The 24,649-nt window shown below is 36.6% G+C and overlaps 2 protein-coding genes across 3 annotated transcripts in view; both read left to right on the forward strand.

Moving 5' to 3' along the window:
* The window catches only part of LOC113659284, a 33,181-nt gene extending 19,329 nt beyond the window's left edge, over positions 1 to 13,852 (forward strand). The window contains exons 4-8 of the mRNA XM_047821617.1: positions 1,814 to 1,977; positions 3,131 to 3,299; positions 7,753 to 7,816; positions 8,774 to 8,873; positions 12,951 to 13,852. Of these exons, the coding sequence (XP_047677573.1) occupies positions 1,814 to 1,977; positions 3,131 to 3,299; positions 7,753 to 7,816; positions 8,774 to 8,873; positions 12,951 to 12,989 (536 nt within the window). The 3' untranslated portion in view covers positions 12,990 to 13,852. The remainder of the gene's footprint in view (positions 1 to 1,813; positions 1,978 to 3,130; positions 3,300 to 7,752; positions 7,817 to 8,773; positions 8,874 to 12,950) is intronic.
* A 2,406-nt stretch (positions 13,853 to 16,258) lies between these two features.
* Positions 16,259 to 24,649, forward strand: part of adam12b (ADAM metallopeptidase domain 12b) — a 114,307-nt gene continuing 105,916 nt past the window's right edge. The window contains exon 1 of one of the 2 annotated variants that reach the window (XM_027172714.2): positions 16,259 to 16,822. In XM_027172714.2, coding sequence (XP_027028515.1) covers positions 16,723 to 16,822 — 100 coding nt within the window. In that variant the 5' untranslated portion in view covers positions 16,259 to 16,722. The remainder of the gene's footprint in view (positions 16,823 to 24,649) is intronic. The other variant, XM_047821818.1, reaches the window with a different exon arrangement.

The following is a 24,649-nucleotide window of genomic DNA, read 5'->3' on the forward strand; positions in this document are numbered from 1 at the left end:
GTCCCTGCAAATGGGGTCAAGCAGAGCCTCTCTTTCTCACTCATGCACTTTCTTTCCCTCCATTTCCATACCATCAGTGATGATAATGAGGTATTGGTCAGTCTGAACACGTCACACAATATCTTAGCCAGTGTAGTTCCACTTTAAACCCTGCCTGCCTGGTCACCTTGTGAATTGTGCCTCATGCATTTTTAATAGGATGGCCTGAGCAACCTAAGCACTCTCTTCAGATAGTTGTATGTGTGTATGCATGTGTATATGATGAAATGATTGCCCAGTGTTGTTGCCTGTATAGATCTCAAGAGGAATACTATTTCTTGTTTATTTCCTTATTTCCCAGCTATCCTTTTGCATTTGAAGAAGGTTTAGATTTTGCCCTGTGCTTTATTAGAGGAGTCGAATCAATCCAATCAGCATTGCAGTGGAAGAGATAGTTATCCAGTGTAAAAAGAAACCCTAGGGGACTGAGACAGAGCAATAAGAGCAGACAAAAGTAAAGCTGGTTGTAATGGTTTGTGTGACAGAATCTTTTATTCTGTGTATTCATATAGCAAAATCCTTATCGTTTGATGGGTGCACGGGGGCTTGGTGGTTGGCACGTGTAGGGGGTTCAATTATTGTTCCTGCTTTTTGTGTGTAAAATTTGCATCTTCTTCCCCAATCCAAAGAATTTTCTTGTAGCATGTGACTGTGCCCTGCAATGGATATCACACTGAATCCCCTGGGATAGGCTTCAGGTCCCCTGTGATGCTGATGGATGGACAATTTTATAAAACATATTGTTCCTCCTAAGAGTCTTCAATCAGTCTTACTTTTAAATTGGGACGTGGTCATTTAAGAGATTTACAGGTAGCAGAGAGAGAGAGAGAGAGAGAGAGAGAGAGAGAGAGAGAGAGAGAGAGAGAGAGAGAGAGAGAGAGAGAGAGAGAGAGAGATTTACATACAGTACTTACAGTATATATCAAAAGAAACAGAGAAGAAGAAATGGTAAGTGGGAGCAAAAGAATAAAAAAGGGTCTGTTGATTTGATGATATTCCTACAATAACCATTATGCATGATCGTCTCATTTTCTAATCCTTCAGTTTCTCCCAGCTGCAGGATTTTGTGTCTTATCCTTTCTCCCATCCCCATTCTCTGGCTAAATAAATTCCCCCATCTTGAGCAGAGAATAATTGGCCTCTCTGCAACCCATTGATCTTTTACATGCAGTCTGCAGGGCATGTGACAATCTAAGTGCATGACTATGCTCTGAAGGGCAAACACCAGCAATCATTGCAGTCAGGGCACAGAAAAGGACACTTCTATTCAAGTTCTCTTTTATCTATATACTTTGTATGTATGTCTTTTTCTCTCTGTCTTATCCTCCTCTCTCGTTCATTCATTGTCTTCCTCGGTCTCTGACACTCTTTGCTTCTTCTAGTGACTCATTCACCAGAAAATCTTAACCCTAGCTTTGTCAGTTTTGCTTCAGAAGCTGCTATAGATAAAAGGCTAAGCAGTTATCAGAAATACCTCTGCTGTAGTCAGCAAGAAATGCCTTAGCTAGAAAAAAGGCTGCAAAATGGCTTAGAAAGCTGCTCTAATTCTCTTCAACTGTTCTGCAAACATGCTATCAAATCAAAATAGCAAATAATAGGCTATGAAATATACATATACATTTTTAATAAAAGGTTGTATTATTTTAACAGTGGAATAACCACATTATATCAGTGTGTGTGTGTGTGTGTGTGTGTGTGTGTGTGTGTGTGTGTGTGTGTGTGTGTGTGTGTGTGTGTGTGTGTGTGTGTGTGTGTAAAACTTGTTTCTCATTAGTGAAGTCTAGTGTAAGTGTGAAAAGCACTTCTTTGGGCAGATTGCCATGTTCCCACACCGGAATGGTTCCTACAGCACAGGAGTGTGTTGTCTCTTCCCACCTGTTTAAAAACTGTACCTGTGGATCCAACAGCACTGACCAGCTCCAGCTCTTGAGCCTTAAAGTAAACAAAAATATTTTTATTACATTATAAGATGTGCAGTGTTTTTGAATTCTTAGTATAATTATCACTATTTTAATAATAATAATAATAATAATAATAATAATAATAATAATAACAGCAATAATAATAATTGTTATTATTATTGCTGTTATTATTATTATTATTATTATTATTGTTATTATTATTATTATTATTATTAAAATAGTAGTGATTATTTTAATAATAACAATAATAATAATAATAATAATAGTAATAATAATTATTATTATTATTACTATTATTATTATTATTATTATTATTATTTTTATTATTATTGTTGTTGTTCTTGTTGTTGTTGTTGATATTGCTATTCTATTGGCATTTAGATGCATGCTATCAATGCTGTCTGAAAAAAATACGTGTGTACTCTATACGTACAGAATAGCCTGTATATTGTATTTTAGAATTAGAATTATATAATGAAATCTATTTAATTGCAGTATAATGATTACAGCATTTTTTTTTGTGTGTTTTTAAGGATATGCTACTTTGCACTATATTTTATGTTGACACAAAGTAAAAATGTGTTATACTCAGCATACAACAAATCGACAGGTTACAGATTCAAATTTATAAGAAAAATACTTAAGATATGGTGACATTGGTTATTTTTATTTATAAGCAGGCTGGGGGTTAGGGGTAACAGTAAAATTAATTAGAAAAGCAAATATGAAGTGTTCAGATTAAATAGGTAATATGTTATATGGAAGGTGATTAAACTACTGGTTTTATTATATTTTAGGAAATAGAAATAGTTGAGATGCCTCTGAGGTCTGAGAAACTGTCAGAACCACACACCATGCTGACACTGCTTTTCTACCTCGGAGTTGTTTTTCCAGTGATTTCTATGAGCAAATCCGTAGGATTCATGTTTAATTCACAAAAATAAAATAACCTTCCCAGTTTAGGCTATGCTTATCTCTTATTAAATCTCTGAACGAATACGGATACAAATATTTGGAGCACTAAAACAGTACAGACAGTGGCACTTTTTCTTCATTGCTCGGATAATATGATAAATATTTAACCGTTTACTGATGTATCTGAATACCGAATGAAAACAATGCAGGTTTAAAGGCATTTGTAATATGCATGAATTTATTTTACTTTACAGGAGGCTTTACAGCTCTATCGGCCAGATTTTATCCTCCGTTCTGAGAGACGAGTGCACCAGTTAGAGCAGAAGGCCAGAGAGAGGCGAGGCTTACAACCTGCACGTTCCATGATGTTGTTGCAGACCACTAATAAGAGACAGAATCGCACCAAGCCACACCCACTCAGTGGTATGACACCGGCTGTAGGTGAAAGCTTACTGAAGTAGCTGTTAAATGATGGATGTATATTGTAAACTGTGGCAGTTTACACTATATATGCAGCATTTATCATAGTAGCATGCAGAATCATAAACACTGTGCTAAGCACGTTGCCAAACAAGACAGCAATTTTAAATATATTTGTAAACTCTAACAAATATATAAGTGAGCCCTGAGATGTTTAGAGGTTCCGTGAACTGAGAGATGACTTTATTTTATTGCCATTTTATTCCAATTTAAACTACTCAGAAAACACTCCGCATATTTGTGTTATAGTTAATACTATAATATCACTGGGTATAAATCTTTTATCTATAAGCTTAATAGTCTCACTACATTTAATCTAAAACTCTCTTAGGGTCCCATTAAGATCTGAGAGCGAACAGTCATTAACTTTCACAAAGATTTCATTTGGAAAATGTATTTACTTATAATTGTATATGAATGCGGAATGCTGTTTTTTTTTTCCTTTTTAGGAACATCTAGCACACTTAGTTTACTGCAGTTTATCGTTTGTAATTGTTAAAGATTTGTTAGGGAATAAATTGTGACAGGGTTAGAGAAAAAATATCAAAGATGCGTTATTCTGAAGCAAATCAGTGTCACAAGGCAGATGCTTGGGATTTGGATGCAAGTGTAGGAGTTTTATTAACAAACGCATGACAAAAAATAGGATTTAAATTGAAGTCAAAGGAGTCATAGGGCAGTGGAAGCTCAAGTGGTTAAGGCTCAGGGTTGTTGATTGAAGGATTGGGGATCGAGCCCCAGTACTGCCAAGCTGCCACAGTTGGGCCTTGAGCAGCGCCCTTAATCAAGTTGAATTATGTTGTATCAAGGCTGATCCTGTGCTCTGACCCCAACCTCCAAAATGAAAGTGAAAGTGACGTTACATACGGCTAAGTACGGTGACCCATACTCAGAATTCGTTCTCTGCATTTAACCCATCCAAAGTGCACACACACAACAGTGAACACACACACACCATGAACACACACCCGGAGCAGTGGGCAGCCATTTATGCTGCGGCGCCCGGGGAGCAGTTGGGGGGTTCGGTGGCACCTCAGTCGTGGCCGGCCCGAGACTCGAACCCACAACCTTAGGGTTAGGAGTCAAACTCTCTAACCATTAGGCTACAACTTCCACCCAGAATTGTACTGTGCTATAATGTATGTCTCAAAATAAAGGCTTCTATTTTAAATTATTAGAAAACTGATAAAAACAAATTAGGAACAGTAGAAAAACAGAAATAGTGAACAATCCAAAAACATCAGAAAAAGAGCCATATCAAGGTCAAATAGGAAGTACAGGGTCCACAATAGCTAGGCAAGGTCAGAATCAAGAGGATGGAACACATTAAAGACAAAAACCAGGTTAACAAATAGCATCACAAAATTATAAGAACATAATGTATACTAGAGAAAGTATGAGAAGAAACAAACCTGTTTATGAAGAGTGCTAAACCAAACGTACATAAAGAGACACAGGTGAAAACAATTAAATGGGAGTGCTGGTGATAGCTGGGATTTGGAGTTTGTAGTGGCCATGTTTGTAGCCCAAAGTGAAGCAGTGATGTTTTGCGACATAACAATTGGAGCTACCACCTGACAGTTTATTTCCACATAACAGCAAGTATTTTGTATTTTTTTATACCATATATATCACACCATACTTTATCAGTTTATGGTTGCACTCAATGTTACTTGAGTTAATAAGTAAAAAAAAAAAAAAAAAGCACAGTTTTTCATGTCACTGAATAAGATCAAACTGCTCTGTCCTGAAAACATTCCAGTGGTGGAAAAATTTACTGACCTTTCCAAACCCTGACACCTAAGAATCCTTCCATAAATGTTAAATGAGCACAAACTTACAAAAAGCTACATGTAGAAGGTTTCACCATGTCAGCCACTACACTTCTTTCTTTGTTGAACAAGTTAGTATTAGTAGTAGTAGTACTACTACTAGTAGTAGTGGTATTAAGTCTGCATATTCATTTTATTAATAAACCTATGATTTGCCTTGCACTACTGTTGCCACTATTTTATAAGCTATGACTTTAATTTTCTCATTTCTCACATAAGGAAATTTGTACTTGCCACACGTGTGTATGATACAGTGGTGTGCAATTCAAAATTGTATGGAAAACAATTTCCCTTCAAGAAGCCTGATCACAGTGCTGCTTGTCTGAGATGAAATGGAACATGCCAGAAATTCTCTAATAAAGGCAGTAAAGATAGTGTTGAATAAAGTAGAGCAAAATAGTTAAATAGAAAAATAGTTATTTGGCACTCTTTCTGTCTGTCTGTCTGTCTGTCTGGCTGCCTGTCTGTCTATCTATCTGTCTGTCTATGGGTTGTGGTAGCTTAGTGTTTAAGGTGTTGTTCTGCCAATCGGAAGGTTGTGAGCTTGAATCCCGGGTCCACCAAGCTGCCACTGCTGGGCCCCTGAACAAGTTACTTTGACATGACATGACCTTCCTAAACATTGTTTCATATCAAGTAAACCCCCCTCAATACAACAGTATTTCCCAATGGCAATGACAGGATTATGTACTCTATCACACTGCAAAAATTGTGACAAATAGAACAAGGTGGGTTTTTTTGGCCTCCAAATTCCACAGAACTCAATCTGAATGTGTGTCTAAAGGATGCGTTGGACAAATAAGTCTGCTCAAATGGAGGTCCCACCTCAGGGCATGCTGATAACGCAGCACTCCTTCAGAGGTTTTGTGGAGTCCATGTTTTGATCGGTTAGTGCTGTTTTGGCAGGAGATGGGGAACCTACACAATATTAGATAGATAGATAGATAGATAGATAGATAGATAGATAGATAGATAGATAGATAGATAGATAGATAGATAGATAGATAGATAGATAGATAGATAGATAGATAGATAGATAGATAGTTTTATGTGCATAAGAGTAGTATGTACAAAATAGTACAAAGTAAAATATGTCTAAAAAATGTATTTATGTTGTGCAAATGTGTGCATTATTTACATTGTAAGTACAACAATAACAAAAATATATCCATCTATTTATCTATCCATCCATCCATCTATCCATCCATCAATCCAAATTCTTTGCTAATTATCATGCAAAGGGTCAAGGGGAGCCTGGAGCCTTTCCTTGGACAATGGACAATCAACCATGTCTGTGTCACTCAGTATGTCTGTACTTTTTGGGATGTCTTCTGGCTGTCATCTGTCTCTTGCATTATTTAGCTGTTAGCAGGGAGTTGAAAAAAAAAAGCCTGTCTTTTACAAAGGATTTCACTGATCATTTATTTGGAGTATTGAAGTCATAGTCAAGCAACAGCCCAGTGATGGAGATCAGCTTGTTTTATCAAAAATGTATATCCACATTATTACCAGATAATGCATTACATTGCAGATATAATCATTCAGGATTAAACTAGACAGCATGTCACCGTTACCATGGAAACATGTTAATCATGGTACATTTGCTTTAAGCATGCTTGGTTGCTATAGCAGCCATATTGCAGTAAGGCACTAGCAGCAATGCTGCTGCAGACATTAAATTCTGCAGTTGCACAAATGCTGCAGTGAATCTCTGTGTCATTTTTTTTGTTGTCGTTTTTTTTGTTTTTACACTTTGGATTCCTAATCCTAACAGAACAACCGGATACAGTACTAAAGAATGCATACGTCGATCTAGTCCATTGCATATACAGTATATGGCGTATTGTATGCTTCTCACATCAGTAAGTACAACTCAAACCTATGGCTATATTCTATTCAATCAGAGTGTGCTTGTTCACTTTAAGCAGATTAATTCTATGCAGCAAAACTTTAGAAAGAAATACTCTGTGCCCTTAAAGGATCTCTATGTAGCAGAGAGAGCACCATACATTACTATTCTCTGCTCTGACCCAAACTTCCTAATCTAGGATATGAGAAGAAAAGAATTCCACTCTGCTCTATGTACTGTATGTGTGGCAATAATAAAGGCTCATTTTTCTACTCATGCTGACTAATTTGATCATTTTTAAGTATTACGTGAGGCCTTTACAGAGATTAAATGTTTTCCCTAGTAGAACTAAGCTGCTTTCAGGTTGAAGTGAGATGTTTTGGTGTGAGCTCTTTTTCACAGAAACTGAAAAATACTGAAATAGACGTTGAGCCCGTCACTAAATCAGCTGATTCATGCCCCCTGTCGGTCATCATATGAACTTACAGCCATTTAAAAAAAAAAAAAAAAAACACCTAAATAGATCTTTTCTAATTGAACTTTTATAAACTACACAATTTTCTTATTGATTCATGCAGTTGTTTGTGAGCATTGTTAGAATTATAATCATGGCAGTGTGGCAAATTGCTTGAAAATGATGTTATCTTAGGATGTTGTGATAAATATCATTTAAAATGACCCACCTCTGTCTTTTTTTTCTGAATCTGCCTTATAGATAATCTATTTAAACCCAAGGAACGAGTAATCTCAGGCAAAGAGATGCAGCTCCGTTCTAGACGGTTAGTTCATACATACACAAACGTCCACATATGTACAGTGCCATGAAAAAAGTCTTTTCTGCTTCTTGATTTCTTTTACTTTTGCATACTTAACACAGTTAATTGCTTCAAATCTTCATACAAAATGTTGTATCAAACTAAAGGATAACCCGAGTAAACACAAACTGCAGTTTTTAAATGATTGTTTCATTAAATGAAGGAAAACATATCTAACTATCTAAAACATACCAGACCTGTGGTATAGAATAGTTGATGCAAGTCCTATTTCCTTTTATAAATCAATTTAATTTCAAATACTCTTATATGTTTCATCATGTCCCTCTTTTGGGTGTGTTTTTTGTTTCTGGGGGATTTAAGTGACTACCAAAATAGAGCACTTGATATTACCAGGAAAAACTTCAGAATGGGTTTGTGGGGTCATTAAATATTCTCGTTTGTCCCTGCCTATGGCAAATCCAGCACAGTGTGTACTGTATATATAATTAGTTTACGGTCTACTTTGGGAAACATTTTTAAAGAACAAAAGCAAAGCATTCATAAGTATGAAGTGACAAAATTTAATATTGTATATCGAGAACATCTGTTATCTTGCTGTGCTTGAACTTGAACATAACATACATAGTTATAGTTAAAACATGGATTCGCAAAAAAACAAAAAAAAACAAAACACACATTTTGAAAAACTACTCAAAAACGTCTTTCATCATTTATATGTCCTGTAATTAAAGAACAAAGTCTTTAACTGCTATGTTTGAGAGGAATCTCTTATTTTGTGTAAGAGAGCTCATTTAACAGATGAAAGGATGTTATCCAGAAGAAAACTACATGAACATCGTAAACATGAAAGTATCATGTAGTCTCAGAACATGCTCAGTATTAGGAGGGAAGCAAATACTTAAAAGCTATGATCTTGTTATCTATATTCTCTTTCCCAGTTTCACATATTCTCTTGTGTAGGATTTACAACAAATTGCCTGAGGTGACCAAAAAGAAAGAAAAAGAAAGAAGAAGGCTGCTGCTGGAAACCAACAGACTGAAAGCTGAAGTCTTTAAGAAGGTTAGAGCAGTGATTCCCTTCAACCTCCTCAAACATTCGGATGTATTAACATACATCTTTATTAACTCATTACTCAATGTAGCAGCTTTAAAGTCAATCCTGTGTTCACACACATACAAAGGTTTTGAAATGGTTGTCTCAATGTCTGAATTTTAGCATCGTTCGCCCGGATAGACGTTACAGGCAGTGGTTCTTTGCTGAGCTCTTTAGGCAGGATTTAATTATTTTATTTATGGGGTTGGAAAATGTTTTGAAACCAGTGACCTTCAGAAAACTTTATTTTATGTTTAAAAAGGGAACAAAATTGTGTTGAAATACATTATAGCTACAAATGAAAATCATATAATAATTTTTATATAATACTATTTTTATGATGTTCATTTTTATTAACAGTGCCGATAATTCTGGGATTGATTATAATATTCTTGTTTTGGAAATCAGAATCAGAATGGTTGTAAGAGTAACAGAGTATCGTCAGTAAACACAAAAATAGTCTATGAAATAGTTCAGTGATATTTAGTGAAAATATTTCAGACTTTGTCTACGCCAGTATAATGTGATACAAAGCAATATTAAAGCCTTGCCTATAGCACCCCACTTTAATCCAAATGGGGCACAGATTGCAGTAAACTCAACCCAGCCAGGTTTTTATGTAGCCTAGAGTGTAGGAGCTGTTATTAGAGCTATAAAACTTTTCGATTGTGTAAGCTTGAGTGAACTTGGGAAAGGGCACAGCTGCTGGAACGGCTTCAAAATGTGATCAGAACAAAGACAGGGGTAAATCAAAGGGCAAAATGAAAACAGAATTGTCCGGGGAAAAAAGGACATTAAAAATTCAGGTGAAACCGTGAGATCAACTTTGAGACCACTTATTTTACTGCTATTATGTTGTAGAGCTGCTAATTATGACAATAGCAAAGAACCTCCTGGCACTTCTACATTGTTGAGCAAACAGCTCAGTAATTATTTATTTGATGAAAGTCGAGCCGGGCAGCCGACTTGTGAGTTATGCTGAAACATGAATTATTTACTAATGTAGACTGCATGAGTAATACATATTCGCTTCAAGAGAAAACCTGCTTTGCTTTTGTGTTGAGTGACACCACCAGCAACAGTCTTAAGTGGATGTGAGGGTGTGTATGTGTGAAAATCTTCTGCATCGATACAGAATATTGGCAGATGTTGAGTGGTGTGATTTCACTTGGGACTGAGCTGCTGTAGATGTTTGATAATGTCACCAGTTTGCAGAAGGTCTGTGTTAATATATTTGGCTCATCCTTGCAACCTTTAAATTAGAATCAATCAGAGATCCTTCATAAAAAAACTGTTATGTGATTTCGACCGTTGAGTGTTACTGATTAATGCCCTCTTGCCTTCTCTAGGCAGAGTCATGGTTCTGCCATATTCTTTGCATTTGTTAATAATTTCCTATTTAATGGTGCGCTATATGATGTTTAAAACTTACTTTGGGATACAATTTAGAATCAAACCATGATCAATAACTGTGCTCTAAGTTCTCTAAGAGACTCTTGGGCTTTCCGGGAACAGGTGTATTGTTATTGAGATCATATTACTATCGCACACAGGTGGATGTGATCCAATTTTGCGTTGATATTTGAGGATACCACATAATTTCCTCCGTTGTGATCATTTTTGTTTTAGCATGTAGACAAGGGCTATTATTAATAGTATCAGAATGACATCTAAATTATGTATACATTATTTCAAATGTATACATTTTTAAACACTAGTAGACTGTCCTCTGTTGATGATTATTTATTTATTTATTTATTTATTTATTTATTTATTTATTTATTTATTTTTTGCATGGATTAAATGGGATGGTTACATTTTAAAATGGATGGATCCAGATATATTATTCATAAATCATAGCCTTTTCATTATAACCCTAATATGATATCACTTTTTATGGGCTGGAAATGTTATGCAAGGTGTTGTTTATAACCAAATAATTCTATTAACTTTGAGTTTTAGTTTAATTCACTTCAGTTTAACTTTACTTGTATAGCAGTTTTAACAATAGAAATGGTCAAATGTGGTTTTACAGGAATATACATAATGACATTTTACCTTTAAATTTATATTTATCCCCAATGAGCATGCAAGAGACAACGAAATAGAAAAGAAAAAGTCCCCGAGCAGATATTAAGAAGTAAGCTTGAGGGGAAACTCAAAAAGGAAGTCAAGTTCAATTGTGTAATTGTCAACATTTTCCTTAATGACCAGCAGAGGTCAATATTGCCCTAAAATGAATCCCTCCTGATGTCTTCGACTTTGCTTTCTGAATTAATTAGACTCCATTCAGTGATTTATTCGTCTTTTGTTATTATTATTATTATTATTATTATTATTATTATTATTATTATTATTATTATTATTATTATTATTATTATTTTGTTTATTTATTTGTTTTTTATTTGTTTGTTTGTTTGTTTGTTTGTTTGTTTGTTTGTTTGTTTATTTATTTATTTGTTTATTTATTTATTTATTTATTTATTTATTTATTTATTTATTTATTTATTACTGAATGACAGTTCTCACTGATTTGAGGTGGTGTGTGTGTTCCCACCTCTCTCTGTGTCGATGCTGAGTGTCAGTGAGAACCGTACTACTCTGATGTACCTACTGTACTGACAGACAGCTCTGAGGATGGACTTTCTGATGGGAGTGCCTCTTGCATTGCAGTGCTTTAATAAGTATCAGATCCTCAGAGAGCTAAGCTCTATCATACACAGTCAGCTTCACTGTCTTCCCTGCAGCTTGCTATGAGAGCTACAACTCGACGTGACAGTGACGGCCGTGTGATCATTCAGGCAAGAGACAGGCTGAAACTCTTCTCATCCACACTAGCCAGGAGTGTCACGAATGCCAGGTCTAGGGGCGTATCAAACTTTTTAAAGTGTGAGTGCTGATCTGAGATCTCTGTTTAAACCTCCGTATGTAAATATAGTTAGAGCAGCAGGTGGGCACACTAGTGTGTCATTCTGAGATGCTTGGGATATGATGAACAGCTGTATTGTGATCTAGACACTCTTCATGTTGGCTCTGATTGTGATTGTAGGGGTTTTACTTAGAATTTTTGTCAGTATATGAGACATTCAAATACAAAGGATACTTCTTACATATACAACATGGCATCCCAGTTTGCAGGAGACATGATGGAAAATAGATCCCTGTTTGTATGACTAAAATATCTTGATATTCTGCTGGTTGGACTGGTAGGGCCTGTATCGCATGATGTTATGGGAGCATTAAAATTTGAAAAAAGGCTTCTTACAGCATTAGAATTACAATATATGAGAAAAAAATTGTTATACCTTTTAATAAAACAACTAGAATAAAATAGTTAACGAAGACACATGAAAGAGACATGGACAATTTGAAGACTTATATTAAAATGCGATAATACAAGCAGTTAAACTCATACCAGCATACAGTTCATCGGGTGATTTTGAAGCTTAAGTGAGTTCAACTTTTTTTAGCGCATATTATTGATATTTGAAACGAATGTTCTGCTTCACCCAGTCACACATTTTTTTCCCAGAGAAATCAGATAGCCGGAATCAACAGTGCAGCAGTAAACGAGACAAATGCATTACGCTGCAGTGCATCTAAAGCTGAATCACAACTACATCCCTGAACATTTCCTGGAAGCTACAATAAAGTTTAACTGCAGGAAAAACATTTTTTTTGAATAACTCAGAATGGAAATGAAAAGATTTTATTGTAGTCTCCTTTGGGATGTGCGATGTTCAGTTTTCTGCATTATTAAACAGCAGTGCTTTGACAAGCAGCAGAATGGGAGATAAGTGAGAACAGGATGTCCGTCCTGGAGTAAAAACCAACTCTGCACTGGGGAAATGACATGATGTGCAGCACAGTGGGTGGACTGATAGCAGGTTATCATTGCCTTTCAGGAGATAACCATACAAGGAAAGAACCAGAGAGAATTCTGGGTAAACTGTATTTTACATTGCCAAACCAAAGAGTAGATATCAGCTGTGAACAAGAGATTACCTGTTGTAGATCTTTTTTTTTTATTTGCTCCCTTCACAGAAACTTCTAGACCAGATCCTACAGCGAAACAGTGACTGAGGAGCATCTGTGCACAAGATGTATGTCCTTCATGCCCTCTTTGCCTGTGGCAAAGAAATTGAGACTCAGAAGACTCCTGGATTTCCCAACTGAGATCAACACCGTGGTTTTACAAACATGAATCAAAATACACGTCTCACTGTATTTGATTTGAATACACATGTTCATGGCCTGATGCTGATGAACTAGTGATTATTAGGCACTTTGTCAAAGAAGAAGACATAGCTTCATAATAGTAGACCTTATGAAAACAGCATGACTGGCTCTCATTTAAATGGATATTATTATTACGTTTTATAGAGCTGATTATACTCTTCACCGAGAGCACTAATGAAGACTCTGCCCAATCAAATGAAAGAAATTACATTCCCTTTTATCACTGATGTGCTCAGAATTATACGACCGTATAATTTCGGATAAATGTCTAGTTAATAGAGCCTCTGGAAAAAGACATATGCACATACATAGTCTAATACATTATTCATTTAGTGATTAATCACTCCATTGTTTCAGCTGAAAGAAATGCATCACTCAAATGCTTTAGGATTACATGAGAGATTTTAGTAACTCTACAGCATATCCAGCTACACTGTCATATACTGAGACTGACTGTAACGAGAAACTGATTCATTTGGTTATTACTATATTAATGACATCTGTGCATGTTTATGAATAGCAGATAAAAATGAGAGTCCTTCTCTGGTTGTTTTTATCTACCACATAGAAATTTTTGCCGTCAACATCGTACCTCAGAATGTACTACCTTGATATCTTCATGCCTGCCTGCTATTTCTATCAGCTTGTGACCTCATTTATAATTTACATATCATTTCACTCTTTCTCAGATGGCCTCTTTCAATAAATTGAACTGCTTGGAAAAAAAAGTAAAAATGTGTTCTGATGAGTGGTAGAGCATGGAATGAAATGTCTTCTGCTCTGCGCGTTGCCTTGAGAGTGTCAATTTTTGGTCCGGACCATGGAGTTTTGTGTGATAGACTTTGTAAAAGGATTACACGAGAAATCTCTTGTGACAGGAGGGGTCACTAAGCAGGAATAGAGAGGATAACATCATGATAGGGGAAAGATTGATGGTCCTTATTTAGAACACACAACATCTGAGATGTGAACATAATATTTTATAAATAGAACTGAGTATAACTTTTTTGGATTACGGTATATAAAAATACAGATACACCTATCTGCATGTCTTGCACTTGCAGGAAAACAGAGAATCTTGTGGAAACCCATGTGAACACAAAGGGAAATGCTAAACTTTGCATGCACAGAAACCTGAGCTCAAACCAGAACCAGGGACCGTGATATGGCTGAGAACTAATTCTGAGGTCTGACGATGTCCCATGCAGTTATGTACACTGAACCCTGGAGTTGTGAGGATCCCCATTTCACCATCGTGCTGCCTGGTTATGTAATAATTCTTACATACGGTATCTGTGACATATTCAATATCTTATACACAAACAAAGAAATAGCAATTTGAGAATGACTATAAATGAATAGTTATAACATTTTCAACTAACACGATACCTGGAAATCTATGTTCCTACAAAATTCAAATCCAAGACAAACACACCTGCTAAATATTCTGTTTAATTATAAAGACAGCTTAAACTGAATTCCCAGGGGACCCTTGGTATGGAGGGGTCTATTTTTACATGGAAAAGATTCTAGTTCATTAAATTGATGTCTAAACCATATTCATATTGAGCAGTAGTATTATGACACACTGTGTAGAATATGTATATGATTATATGACTACGTAGTTTGTAGTACTGTATATCACTACTTACTGATGATTTCTCAACACTAATACACATACAATTGAAAGTGCTTTTTGATACTAAATAAAAGCATGATACTGTAAATATGGCTTCAGGTTTGTGGAAACCTGATTATTCCATCCATAGAAGCCTTTATTACCACCACATATACATTACAGCACAGAGTAATACTTTTCTTCACATACCCCAACTGAGGTAGTTGGGGTCAGAGTGAAGGGGCAGCTATGATACAGGAGCAGGGAGGGTTGAGGGCCTTGGTCAAAGGCCCAGCAGTGGCAGCTTGGCTGTGTGGAGCCTTGAACCCCGATCCTCTGATCAACAACCAGAGCCTTAACCAGTTGAGCCACCACCGCCCATCCATATGTGGTTCTTCCCCAAACTGTGTGGAATATCTTTCGTATACTTTCGGTCAACTGGTCTTCACAAAGCCCTTACCTCATCCCCACTGAACACCTTTAAGATGACAACAATGTCTGACCTCTAATGCTTTAGTGGTTGATTGAGCACAAATCTCCCAAGACACATTTCAAAATCTCGTGGAAATTCTTACCAGCAAACGGGGAATAAAGCTGTTGGTTGTCCACAAACTGGCATAGTGTACAACTGACAGGAAATGATTTATTAATTATTTATGAATTATTAATAACGAATGTCATGTCACCATTATGTGTTTAGATGCTAAAAGACAACATGTGGCTAATGGCTGCTGCTCAATAAAATCAAGTGAGGTCAAACAGAAATGAAACATAATACAAAATAACAGGAAGCAAATCGATAAATGACCGAAACAATAATTAACAGAAAGGTTTCTCTATCTACAAAACTTAAAGACACTGTTTTATAAAATGACCCATATTTTCAAAAACAAACAAACAAACAAACAAACAAACAAATAAAGATGTATTTAAATGCTTGAAACACCCTGAAGATATTATGAACAAAAGCTAATCATCTCACCTACATGTGCTTTTTTAACTTTTTATTTCACATTTGATTTTATAATGACAACCAATTTTCAAGGAAGGATTTCCATTAGATTTTGAAATTTTGCACCAGCTGTGAAGCTTTGATGTCTGGCAAAGAGGCATGAAACAGTGTCTGCGTCCCAGGTCATCTGTGCAGGCCACTCAAGCTTTTCCACCCGAACACAACTAACCATGTCTTTATAGACCTTTCTTTGTGCACAGGAGCATGGTCATGCTAGACAAGGTTTCGACTCAACAGAAAGTGCAAAGAAAAACATTAAATATTTTGGGAAAGAAAGTCATATGGGTGCAAAAGTCAGGTATCTGTAAACTTTTAAAGACCATATGTGTACAGTACCTATAGGTAAAAGGTATATACTAAAGATGCAGAAGGTTCTGGATAAATGTGTAAAATATATAGCAACATTCAGATCTTCTCTGTTTTTCTTTTTTTTTCCTCCTTCAATCTAAAACCTTCCAGTAAGCTGACTGTCTGTGTGCACTTGGTGTGTCCTGCACAGCTCTTATCTTTCTGTTGTTTTTTCGCCCAGAACCCACTGCAACCCCAAGCAGGATCAAGTGCATGCAAAAACAACAATAAAGTAATGTTTTTTGTTTGTTTTTCCTTCAAAAATTCAAAAGCGAGAGGATTTTCTTCAAATCTGGCAACATCGATGGAAGCTCAGTAAGAGTGCACGTGGGGATCCAGCTGTTTAAGCAGCGCGAGGTTTCAGCCCGTTAACCGGAGCTGCGGTGTCTCAGAGCTACTGTTTCTCTGTGCAGCACGCGCCGGGATTTCACTCAGGATTTCTATATTGCAGGAGGAGGAAACTTTTTTTTTTGACTCAACCCGCCCCTCTGCATTTTGGGATTTGATCGTAGGCTGTTTGCAGGAAGTCCGTTCACATCCTGTATCCTGCATCTGAGAGCTGTGGCTTTATTAGAGCTCTGTCCATCTCTCCGGTAAACATGATGCAGTGCCGGCGCGCGGACAAACGCTCTCTCATAGCGGCGCTTCTGCACGCGCTCGTGCAGGTGACCATCACTCTCACCGCTCACGTGCCGGAGGGTAAGAACTTCACCAGATGTCTCTGCTTTATTACTTACTGAATTTTGGCCAAATGCATAGCGACATTCATATCTTTTTGACTTTTGCACTACGGCCTGGAAAAGTAAAATAAATGAAGAAAAAAAAAGTTGGACCGATTTGTTTAGACTGGTTACTTTCATGCACTGTGCAAGATGGAAATGTATGTGTGTGTGTGTGTGTGTGTGTGTGTGTGTGTGTGTGTGTGTGTGTGTGTGTGAGAGAGTGTGTGTGTGTGTGTGTGTGAGAGAGAGAGAGAGAGAGAGAGAGAGAGAGAGAGAGAGAGAGAGAGAGAGAGAGGCATGTTTTTCTATCTTGATGAGGGAGAACAAAAGGATAGGAATATCTGACAGTTCTGACCTTGTGGGGACATTTAGTTGCTCTCCATGAGTAAAAATAGACACAGAAACCCCTAAAGAACATGTATTAATGTAAAAACATGTAAAAAAAAATATTGAGATAACTGTTTTTTTTTTAAGATTTAGGTGCAGGCACATCATCAATTAAATACATTAATAATTGTTTCTTACAAGTATAGTAACACGGAAAATTGTGTGTTTGTGTGTGTGCGTGTAATCTAATGTATGTATAGATCATTGACCTGCATAATAACTTTGTATATCATGTATATGTCTGCTTAAGGAATTAATAAAGCACAATAGACAGTTGCTCATAAGATGTTTGGGTGTGTGTTAGTTACTTATATATGTCGGCATGCATACCAAGGTCTTTCTATAAAGTTACAAAATGAACAGTGTGACACTATTTGCAATAAATACAGCTGTCATTAATCCATCTTTACCACAATGTGACTGTCAGTGGAAAAGTGTTTGGAGGCGTGAAGTTACACTCCAGATAACTTCCTAAAGTTCCAGACCTCTAACCAGTGTCCATGTGGAAGAGACACTTCTTCTATATGCCACATTATTGACACCCATCACTCAGTGGGACAGTTTCTGTTTAGCCAGGAGAGTCCGCTGTGTCTTTTCTCTGTGGAAATCAGATTGTCTGATTGTCTGATGGCTAGTTTTCTGTCTGAACAGTACCTCTGGGTGCATTATGGGCATAACAAGGAATTCTGAGTAGTTTTATGGAACACTAACATTTTAAGAATTAATAGAAGATGCTTATTTTCCTCCTTAAGTCGCTTCATGTGGGTAACCTCTTCTTAGAAAAAACAGAAATGTTACTTGTTATGTTATTTAAAAGGTTTCAGTAGTAGTGTATAGTAGTAACCTGTAGTTTGTGTAAATCACTGCCCTGATTGTAAATACTGGAATGTGGCTTAAAATAAATAGACCATAAAATTAAGGAATAATTTGGCTAGTTTGAAAAGAAAAGGTGTGTGTGTGTGTGTGTGTGTGTGTGTGTGTGTGTGTGTGTGTGTGTGTGTGTGTGTGTTTAAGAAGTATGAGTGTAATAGACGCAATCCAAAAGCCAATCTACAGAACAATGAGTCATGTAAAAGGTCAAACTGCCAGCAAATAGTACAATACCAACAAGTGAAACAAGCAACATTTCATCAGTGAGCAAGACTCGCTAATAAACAAAGCCAAGATTGGGTCATAGCTGCAATAATTAACTGACGTCTCAACAAAGATTGGAATGAATCCCTAAAGATAACGTCGCCACATGACCTGATCAGAGCAGGAACCAGAACATGTTCCACATGGGAATCTGCCCAGTTACCTCTGGGGTGCTCTCTGTAAGGAATACAACTGATGTTATCTGAGAAATAATGGAATTAATCAATCAGATTGGTTACCTGCATCCTTTAGAATGTTGGTAGGTTATTACTTATGTTTTATAGTGTTTCATTAAATTCTCTCTCTCCCTCCCTGTGCGTGTGTGTGTGTGTGTGTGTGTTTGTATTTGCTGTGTTTAACCACTTGTCACTGACACCTGATGCCCGATACCTTAGCAACTGTCTTTGGATTTATAGTCATTTATCACCCTTTGTCACCCTGAAAACAGTGCAGTATGTGTGTGTATGTACGTGTGTGTGTGCGTGTGTGCGTGTGTGATGTGTGTGTGTGTGTGATGTGATGTGATGTGTGTGCGTGCGTGCGTGTGTGATGTGTGTGTGTGTGTGTGTGTGAGTGTGTGAGTGTGTGTGTGTGTGTGTGATGTGTGTGTGTGTATCTTAAGTATGTAACCTAGTGAACCAATATTAATGTATTCAGTGTTAGAGATTTAAGCACTTATGTACGTCTCTCTGGATAAGGGCGTCTGCCAAATGCTGTAAATGTAAATGTGTGTGTGTGTGTGTGTGTGTGTGTGTGTGATATGTGTGTGTGGTGTGTGTGGTGTGTGTGTGTGATGTGTGTGTGTGTGTGATGTGTGTGCGTGTGTGTGTGTGTGTGTGTGATGTGTGTGTGTGCGCGTGTGTGTGATGTGTGTGTGTGTGTGTGTGTGTGTGTGTGTGATGAGATGTGTCTGATGAGGTGGTGCAAATTTTGATCTTTTATAGTGGAATTTTGTTCATGGTATCCCAAGTGTGTGGCGCCTGCAGGCATCCAAATAATAAATGACTGTTTTAACACCTATGCTCTGTGGCAAAACAGGTGGGAATTAGTCCATATTTTATCTGTTGAATGAGTGTGAATGTGTGTGTGTGTGTGTTATTCTTCAAGGGTTTCAGGAATGATATTTTGAAAGGGTGGGGTAACATGACCCATGGGTCGGTGGTGGTGGGTGGGTGGGGATTTACAGTGCAGCCGTGTGTATTACCTCACTGAGGCTTTGACATTCATGTCTGTCACACCCCTACACACAAAAACATTTGTCTCACTTAAATATTCCACCTGATTTATTTTAATGTGCTGTCTAGTCTGAGTGTACAAGCCATTAATATATGCTAACATCTATGATGGGCTGAAATAAATCTATTACACCACTGTTCTCAGTGTCGACAATGTTGCTGCCCATGCGTTAACTTCCTGCTCCCTTTTTAAACCATTTAGGATGGTGCAGTAAAGGAGATTAAATATGACTGCTGTAGTTAACATTGTAGTCCATGTCTTTGGGGAGAACGTACTGTATGAGACTGATGCTCAGACAAGAGCGACTTGTCTCCTGAATCCTGACTGATCAGGGTTATTCAACTTAGAACATATGAGATGATGATTATGATGATTTTTTGTATTCATATAAAGGAAGACATCGTTATTTACTGATAATCTAAATATAAACCTTACATATGCTTTTACCAGCCTGATGTAGTTAATTACCTGATATAATTATTTATAGTACTGTTGATCTTTTAATCACTAACCTGTTTATATAACTCCCAAATGAGAAAATGTGTAAAATTTACAGGTGTTTCTATTAAAGTGATACTGAGCGTATATTCTTATTTAGTCAACATATATGGTATATAATAAAAATCTGGATAGATAGATAGATAGATAGATAGATAGATAGATAGATAGATAGATAGATAGATAGATAAATAGATAGATAGATAGATAGATAGATAGATAGATGTTTTGTTTGAGAAAAAAAATCATGTCACAACTACTCTATCTATATAACTGTATCTATATAACAGTAAACATTAGCATAGCAGTTTCTATAGCAAAAAACCATAGAACAACAACCATGCTAGTAAAAACTTTGTAACAACATCACCATTTCATTTAATGTAAACAGCTTTACACATTGAGAAGGTGATCTAGTGAAAACCTTATATCAGTTTTTTTTTGCATTTTGTTACATTATTGTGATTGGATTTAAGCAGCAGAAGATGGATGGATGGATGGTTTATAGTCAAATCTTTGTGCGTAACTGTGGTGTGGATCAAATCTCTGGCTAGCTAACTTTGTTGTGTACACCGTAGGTTTATAGACTGAAAGGAAAATAAGAACACCAGAGCCTCAAAATCAAAATAACCACCTGTCAAGCAGAAAAGCAAGCTAGGCATCGGTTTTCAATCAAAGCTTTACAAGCTCTTCATTCCCTTAATCTGTTGTGGTACAAGACATTGTCAGGAAGGAGGACTTAAAAGAAAGAAGCGTATACTTCCAAAGAATAGGGCTGTCATTATTTTGGGTTTCTTTTTAATTTCAGTAACTGCTTATAAAATGATGCAGTATGAGTATGTATTATTATTAATTTTATGGGGGTGTAGAACAGATCGTCACTGTAATTTACTTGCATAATAGTTGATGTGAACAGTTGACGCTCTGGCTATTTTCTTTTTACTTTTCTGTTGTATACCATATTATATTATGTTCTGCATCACTACAACATTTTCATTATTAAAATTATAATAAAATAACAAAAACATTAATAATGTTTCCTGGACTAATCCTCATTGCAGCATTATAAATCATTTGTTATAACAGCATTGCCGCTAATGTGACAGCTGTAATGAGGAACAACTGAGTGAGCTGTTGGGAAGTACAGATAGTAGGACTTTTTGTTGAGGCCAGACTGATTAAATCCCTCCAGGGACCTGGCAGTTGGTCACAGCCTTAACTCATGTAACAGCTTATTTTTAATTCATAAATGCTGCATCCAACTAAAACACATGTAATTAAATTAACAAAATGACGAGGTTCACGTCTTTTACAAGCACTGTGCACTAAATGGTTTTAGTATATTATTTTACTAAACAGTAGATAACACTATATCAGAGCATCCATCCATTCATCCATCCATTCATCCATCCATTCACTTATTCAATGTTAAATAATTGCTTTATCCTTATATGGTTGCTGTGAGTTCAGAACACCTGTCTATCTCACGGCATCACACACACACACACACACACACACACACACACACACACACACACACACACACGCTCAAACTTTGACACATTACAAAGCATGGTCACTCTACAACCACACATGGAATTGGACCGTAGGAGGAAACTAGTGAACCCAGGGGAAACCCAGAGGAGAATATATGAAACTGTCTTAAGACAGTAATTTGAATTCTGTATTGAACCAGTAATCCTGAAGATATGAGATGGCATTTCTGCCCACTACAATAAAAAATGTAAATTATCTACTGTATGTGTGCAATGGAAAAATAAATAAATAAATATAAACTGTGTATAGCCATGATCTCCTGGACTCCACTAACAACCAAGTCATAAAAAATAACTATTGGAAATAATGAGCATTGATTTATATGTAAATTATAAAATTTAAAATGCATCACACAGCAATTACAATTTTAGAACGCTTTTTAAACATCAAGCTATTTAAAATTGTTACAGTAAGTCAAGCATGTTTAAGTAAAAACAGCTAAGAGAAATAGTGCTGCGCTGAGGTCCTTGAGACAGGCAGGAATCAAAACAACTCCAAAAATGTCTTCATTTGCATGGGTTAAAATATGGGATCTGGGCTTCCACTTGAGCCTTTGGCTGATGTGTCCTCAAACTGATAAGACAGCAGTAATTGTGGCCTGCCCAAGACTCAAGATCAAAAGTGGATGAGGCAGTTCCTTGGGAACTTCAAACTCATTCAAACACACAAGTGACTTGCTAAATTATTGTAGTAAATACTTAATTATGCATTTTTGAAGCCAACACTGGCATGCTTTACATGCAAACATGTAGTTGGTTTCCTGGCATGATTTACTCTGGGATTAGTATTTGATGGTCCCGTGTGGCGTAATCACCGATTTGTCCAACCTGAGTATAAGCGGCACTTAGTAATAACATCCACATAAATTACAGAAATTAGACATATCAGTTGAATAAGCTTTCTAATAGAATGATTAAAAAAAAAACTATTATTAGCATTTTTTAAATCTAGTTAACTGTACAGTTTTTATGGATTGCTTGTTGGCGCACCCATTTCAATCTTAACAGCGTTCTTTACTATTTATACCAATATTATTAAAGTGCAGATAAACAGATTGAAAAACAAGCTTAAACAAAATCCGTGAGCATAAGAAAACTTTCGTCTGTTATGTTATGGAGTGTGGAGACTGGGGTTGATTAACACCGGATTCCATTCAAAATGATAGAGAAAAATTAACGGAAAACTGAGAGGCATGAACGACAGTTGAGCGCTGATGTCATTATGCCTGGCCAATATCACAAATGAGATGTAATAGTCTTTGTAGCATGTAATAGTCGTTTTGATCTCAAAGAGTATTGTGATATCCTAATAAAATGTATACCACAGTGTTGAACCCTAAAGCCATATGATTATTTAAGCAAGAGTGAGGTTATATCGAGTGCTGTAGCTAATCACAGCCGTGCCGATGTTCAGTACATCAGCACAATTTTATGAGTGTGATATTGCTTTTACACAACAGTTCTATAAAAAAGAAATTACTATTGAGTAAGTGACATTTGAAACACAATATGACTGAATGTTTTGTTTTACTTTTGCTCAGCTAGCAGAAGCTACTCTTAGAGTCCCTTCTTCATTTTCATTTGATGAGCACACACACACAATATATATGCTTTTTGTTATTGGAACATACTCAACTACACAGTAGTTACAGTAGCTCTTCTTTGTGTCAGGCATCTTTATTACACCCTCAAACGTTTTATACTTTCCATGAAAAATGTTTATAATCCTTCTGCAAGGAAAGAATCTCCCCAAAACGTTGGCAAAATTTTCTTTCACTACATGATTATAAATGTCATCTTTTCCAATGGCTGTGCACTGATGCAATGGGAAAGATCGAGCTCTAGAGACGAGAAATAGGTTCGGTCCTTAAGATGGTTCTTCACATTTGACCATGGAAAACATCACACTATTAAAATCACATGCATACAGATTTATAGACTTTAATCATAAGACACAGCACACTTCAATTTACAAACAGTAAGCAACAGTGGAAACAAAAAGAAAGGTGATACATAAAACATAGCCAACAAACGACAAAGCTCAAGTACAGTATGATGACACATGCCCGGGTCCTTATTTTCTTTTCTTTGTTGTCAACTTGAAAGAACCATCTTTAATATTTAAAATAAAAGAAGCAATGCTGGAGGATTACGTGCCTCAAGGAACGGAAATAGCTGGGAATATAATAAAATATGTTCGCTCTATGGCAGCAGTAAGTTTTTGGGTTTCAACCCAACCAAAATATTTTAAGCTAGTTCCAAACTTTTATTCATAGATCATTGATAGAAATATGCTTTTCCAGTCTTTTAGGGTGCTTTCACATCTATAGTTCGGTTCATTTGGTCCGGGACCAAAAGCAAAAAAATGATACATTGTAGCTTTTTAGCAGTTTTGGTTCCTGTTCTGTTCAGCACCAGTTGAAACGAACCAAAATGCAGTCGTGTGATAACATCCACATCACTCATTGGCCACATGTCTTTGAGCGTATTTCCTAAACTGCTTCTCGATTGGTCAGAATAAACATGCGGGAAATTTCAACGAAACTCCGGTAAACAAAACAAAAAGAGGAAACAAAAAGAGGAAAATACAGGAAGATACAGCATACACCATGGAGAGACGACTGCGCGCTGCAATTATGTTCGTGGTTGTAATCTACTACATCGCTTGTATGTAGCACTCTATGCAAAGTCTTCATTTTCAGAATGAAGCGCGGATGCGGCTTGAAAATATCATTTTAATGTACTGCACTCGGCGAAGACGCATCGCAAGACACTTCAGGAGATGGCGAGCATTACTTTTGCGAAACTGGGACATGCTCATCTTATGAAAATATTGCCAACGACCCACTACGGCAGCTGGTTTAGTCCAAAATGCGCAATACTTTTTGCAGTTAGGTCTATTCGATCTCGGACCGTGTTCTCACCACAAACGAACTGTACCAGAGTTCGTTTGAAAGCGTACCGAGACCACCTCTTCAAGGAGGCCTCGGTAC

The sequence above is a fragment of the Tachysurus fulvidraco genome, chromosome 12, assembly GCF_022655615.1.
Source record: "Tachysurus fulvidraco isolate hzauxx_2018 chromosome 12, HZAU_PFXX_2.0, whole genome shotgun sequence".
NCBI classification, from domain to species: domain Eukaryota; kingdom Metazoa; phylum Chordata; class Actinopteri; order Siluriformes; family Bagridae; genus Tachysurus; species Tachysurus fulvidraco.